Here is a 5,196-nt window from a genome sequence, read left to right as displayed (position 1 = left end):
CTTGTTTCCTAGGCATATGTTGTCTTATTTGCAGTGTGTGTGATAGTGGGGGAGTGATGGGTTTGTGGTGCTGGAGTTTAAGTTTGTTTCTTTTAGCTTACCTTTGTGTGAGGCAGTGGGAGGAGTGGTGTTGGGGCTTTAGTACTCAATCTCAGTTTGAGATGAGGTTGGTAGTGGTGTTGGGGCTTTAGTACTCAATCTTAGTTTGAGATCTCACTACTTCCTGCTTCTTTCATTCCATTTCTTATATTTTCTTAACTTCCCACCTTACCTCTCTGCTGCTCCTTTCTGCAGAGTCATGAGCTATGAAGCTCGAGTCTCTCAGTGTGAAAAGCTTGGTTTGGCCCTCCAAGTTCCCAACTGTGACTAATTTGCACTTGGCTGGATGGCTGTGCTGTGTCACAGTACAGCAGGCAAACATGGACTTGCTAACTATGGCCAAGGCAGTCCAGCCCCTTCCCTCGCTGCAGCTTCTGCAGTGCTGCAATATCTGTGTGCTGTTAGTTTACTTTCCCAAGTGACTTGTGAGTTATCTCAAGTACTTCTCTTTGCCTTTTTTTTTTTTTTTAATATAGTCTGACCTGGCTTAGGTGGCTTCTCTTAGATCTCTTCTGGGGAGAATTTGAGGCAGGGGCTTTCAGGGCCCACATTGACTTCGAGTTCCACTACCTCAGGTTGTTAGAGGGCAGGGAGAGGCGCACCTCTGAACCCCCAAACCTGCCTGTTCTAAATAGGTTCTGCCATCCGCCGCATCAAGACAAAGCACTTACTAAGACTTTAATGGAAAGGAACTCTAATACACTGAATATGCAACATGGAAGACAAAGAATATAATTTCTAAATCAAACACCTGAAGTTACCCATCCCCTTGTGGGCAAAAGTCAACCCAAAAGGGATTGGTCCAAAGCAAGGCCTGAAAGCCCACCACAAGCCTAAAGCACCTTCTGGGCCGGACTCAGAAAAGGGTCAGAAATGGTCAAACAAGTCTGGGAGGAAAAGAACAAAATCAAAATCAATATAAACACTGCTATAGTCAGCCTCCCTACAGGTCTCTTACCCACATCTCTTTCAACCAGTTCAGGGCTAAGAAGCAAGCAGTTTCTTCATCACATGTGGCTTCCTCAGGTCTCCTTCTGGCTCTACATCCTGCTTCCTTCCTCCTCAGATTCCTTCTCTTCTCCCCTTTCTCTGCTCAGCTCCACCCTTCTTCTGGGTGGGGCAGGGAACCTGGAACTTCCCCTTTTCCTCGGGACCACCTTGTTACAAGGTGGGCCCTACCCACTTGTATGTCAGCCAAGTTCCTTTCAGGAATTTCTTAATGTCCTAGATTGCTCTTGTCATGTTATGATGACTGAGAAGACTCACTTTTTTTGAGATCTCTGTTGGACAAGCCCAGGACTCTCTTAATAGTATGGGACATCTACATCTTCCTATGAGAAAATACTACTTTTTATAGTTGCTTTTAAAGGGCAGGCTATTTCCAGCGTCTATGCAGCAGTGTCATGTTTGTTAACTTTTTGTAAACTCTTCCTATTATCTTTGGTAATCATGGATTAGATCTAATCTATTTTAAATAAAAAGTTACTTATATAAATGTTTCTTTTCTATTTAGCTCCAAAACTTGGGCATTAATCCAGCCAACATTGGATTCAGCACATTAACAATGGAATCTGACAAATTTATATGTGTTCGAGAGAAAGTTGGAGAGAAGGCACAGGTCGTGATTATTGACATGAGCAACCCAATGGCACCATTCAGACAGCCTATCTCCGCAGAAAGTGCCATCATGAATCCAGCCTCCAAGGTGATAGCTCTGAAAGGTAAGACTGATGGAATTTTTAGAAAGGAATTTTACCTGTTTTTCATAAATAGTAGACAAGTGGCAGTAAACTCATAGCAAACTGTCATCCATGTTAATTTCAACCGTTTTAGCTAAAGCTGCTTTATGTGCCCTAAAAGAGACTCCTGAGCACACAAGCATTTTGGACCATTACTCACAGTGCCATAACTTAAGAAGGAACATGTAGACCTCTAGAGGAATGACTGCTATGTCCAGCATGCAGTGAATCTATTTTGCAGCATGCTCTTTCTATATCCCACGTTATCAAGCTGTTAACAATAGCGTATTGGCTTAATTTAACTATATCTGGTGTCTAAATCTTAGAATACCCTGTCTAGCCCCAGATGGCTGAGCCCTCGCATACACCTGAACACTTATCCTGATATGCTCTTTTGCTTCCTTTCTCAGATGTGGCTGCTTGCTTGCATTACCTATTTTCTTACATTCTTGGAGTTCAGACCCAGCACTCAAGAGCATTCCCCCAAGGCCATGTGCTTTCACATGCCTTTCGGTATTCAAGCCTAGATGCCAGTCAAGGTCATGCAAGAGCTCTGTCAACAGGAACATGTATCCAGACCCCATGTTTCTGCAAAGACCTCATGACCTGGAGCTTCACAGTGGTCCTTTAGGCACCCTAGAGTATAAACTAAACTCATAGCTGTTGCTTCCTTGGGCTTAGGGGATTTGAGTGCTTGAAATCATCTAGTTACTTGGAGAATTTAGACTCTTCATATTGTTTTGGGAAATGAAAAGATTATGTTCACATAATTTTATTTGAAATGAATTATCACTTAAAAAGTAGTATACACTGTTTCTGAAACTAAAATATGTGACAACCAAATGTTACATTTTTTCCCCAAAAAATATGATCTACCTTGCGATTTCATTGGGCAGATAGACATTGGACACCTAGACATCAAGCCCTTTCTATTTGAACAAAATAGCTGGATGTTTTTAATTCAAAATGATCTTCTTTTTGTCAACTCTTTCTTTCTTTGCAATCCTCTCAAAGTAGTTATTTAACATTTGTTGTAAACAGTGTAAACTGTCTTAATCTATGTTATCTTCAATTATGTTTGCTAAAGTACCATTTATTTACAGCATTGTATATGTTTTAGGGGTATAGTTTCACACCTCCACAAAAGTGTGTTATCACACCACTCCCACCACCAAAGTACCAGCCCCAAAAATCCTCCACCATAATCCATTGGGCCCCCCTCTCTTTGCTCTTATTTCCCATTCTCTTCTTGTATTCTCAGTTCTACAGTCAGATTTCAAGGGCTTATTTTGTTTTTGTCTGTTCCTTTGCTTTTACAAGATTTTAATTTTAATTGAGCAAGTTGTTAAACTCAGGATTATTAATGATTCTTTTGGCTTTTCTGCCTTTTTTATTGTTGCATTTCTTTTGAGTGACCTTATCTAGCATGTTTTTTTTTTTTTGCTGTTTGGTATTCTCAGTGTGTCTCAGAAGTGAATTGCATTTTAGATTTCCTGGTTCTCTACTACAGTTATCCTTAACAGAGGGTTGGATGGAGAGGAAGAAAATGGGTTAGGGAAGGGGGTAGATGTTGTCTACTATCGTGTGTAGATACTGTTAATCTTTCAACCAAAGACCACCAGTAACATCTGAAGTTGAATAGTCAAAGAGCAGTGTAGCCTGACTGTGAGTGCCAGTCCAGTTTCCCAATGGAAGGGACTGTCGTTTCTCTCCCTTTCTTTCTTAATATTCATATGAATTAGTTAAGCTTTAATTCTGAATGATATTTTGTATATGGAGGGTGTAAGGCAGTGGAAAACAGTACTATAATTTTAAGGATCTATCATATTTTTACTGCAGTCTGGTTATAAGAATGATCTTTGCCCTTATAGTACAAATTGTGGGCAAAGGTAGGGATTTCATCTATTTCATCTGTTGTTAACTGAAACATTGTTAAGTGATGCATGATTGTGTAAATTTCTCTTAAGTACTACGTTAGTTGCTACCTCAGATTGAGATTTTGTGCATTTTTTTTAAAGATTCATTTATTTGTACATATAGAACTGGGGTACAGGCCAGAGGCTCAGGGGTGGCGAGAGGTTTCACCAGAGACAGAGTGGGGAACAGAACAGGCAGATCGACAAAGTACACTGCTGAGGGGAGCAGCGGGCTGGTCAGGAGAGGTCTGCCGCGCCATGTGGTCACCTCCTGGGGCAGGCGGGAATCGAACTCATGCGGAAGTGGCTTTAGCTTCTCAGTGTTGTGCTTTAACCCGCTGCGCCACCAGGGAGGGCCCTAGATTTTGTGCATTTTTTATTTTACTCAATTCAATATATTTTCTAAATTTCTTTTCTGATCTGTAGGTTTTACAGTTGTTGAATTTCTAAAATTTGGGGATATTTCTCACTTCTTACTGTTGTTGATTTCTGAAAAGCCTTTTGTGGTTAGAACTTATATGATTTCAAAAAAATTTTAATTTCTTGATACTTTTTAATGGTTTCTATCACATGGACTCTTATAGAATATATCTCAGGCATACTTGAAAAGAATATTGTTGGGTGATATATTCTAAAAAAAGTGAGGTCTAATTGATCAGTAATGTTCAAATCTTCTTTTTCTGACTAGTTATTTTATTAGTTTTTCAGAGTGGGTGCTGAAATCTCCAACTGTTTTTTTTCCACCAGTTTTTAAAATTGTGGCTAAATACATTGGGGTTTTTGAAAAGTCATGGCACATTTTGTTTGCAAAACAGAAAAAATATGCCATGAGTTTTCTGACAACCCAATATAAAAATTAATTCATTATCTTAACCATTTTAAAGTACATAGCCTAGGGGTCTTAAGTATTCATTTTGCTATACAACCATCACTTCCATCCATTCTTGTAATTCCTTCTTACAATACGAAGCTTTCAAGGAAAGAATAGCTTCCCTCTGTTTCTGGAAAACACTTTGTCTATATTGTGACTTAGGTACCTAACATAAATAGAACCATGTTTAATGACTGAAATATTTCATTTAGTATAAAGTCCTCCTCTTAGTTTTCAAGTTTATTTTGTTCGACACTAGTCACCCCTGCTATCATATCCATGAAGTGTCTTTTCCCAGCCTTTCACTTCATCCTATTTGTGTCTTTTGAATCTAAAATGAGTTTCTTGTAGATAGCGTGTAGTTGGATCATGTTTTTATATCCATTCTGCTGATCTCCTTGTAGAGTTTAATTCTTTTACATTTTATGTAATTACTGAAAGGAAGGACTTATATAGATTTCTGTTTGTTTTCTATGTGCCTTACAACTATTGTCTCTATTCCTGAATTACTAGTGTTGTTATAGGGCAGGGAGAGAGGGGCACCCCTGAACCCCAAAATCTGCCTGCTCCA

General features: G+C 39.4%; 1 protein-coding gene across 1 annotated transcript in view; it reads left to right on the top strand.

Moving 5' to 3' along the window:
* The window catches only part of CLTCL1 (clathrin, heavy chain-like 1), a 116,544-nt gene that overhangs the window by 11,688 nt on the left and 99,660 nt on the right, over positions 1 to 5,196 (top strand). The window contains exon 2 of the mRNA XM_012734280.1: positions 1,613 to 1,820. Coding sequence (XP_012589734.1) covers positions 1,613 to 1,820 — 208 coding nt within the window. The remainder of the gene's footprint in view (positions 1 to 1,612; positions 1,821 to 5,196) is intronic.

Source organism: Condylura cristata, unplaced genomic scaffold, assembly GCF_000260355.1.
Source record: "Condylura cristata isolate star-nosed mole 26May11 unplaced genomic scaffold, ConCri1.0 scaffold00051, whole genome shotgun sequence".
NCBI lineage: Eukaryota > Metazoa > Chordata > Mammalia > Eulipotyphla > Talpidae > Condylura > Condylura cristata.
This window is presented reverse-complemented; position numbering and strand designations above follow the sequence as displayed.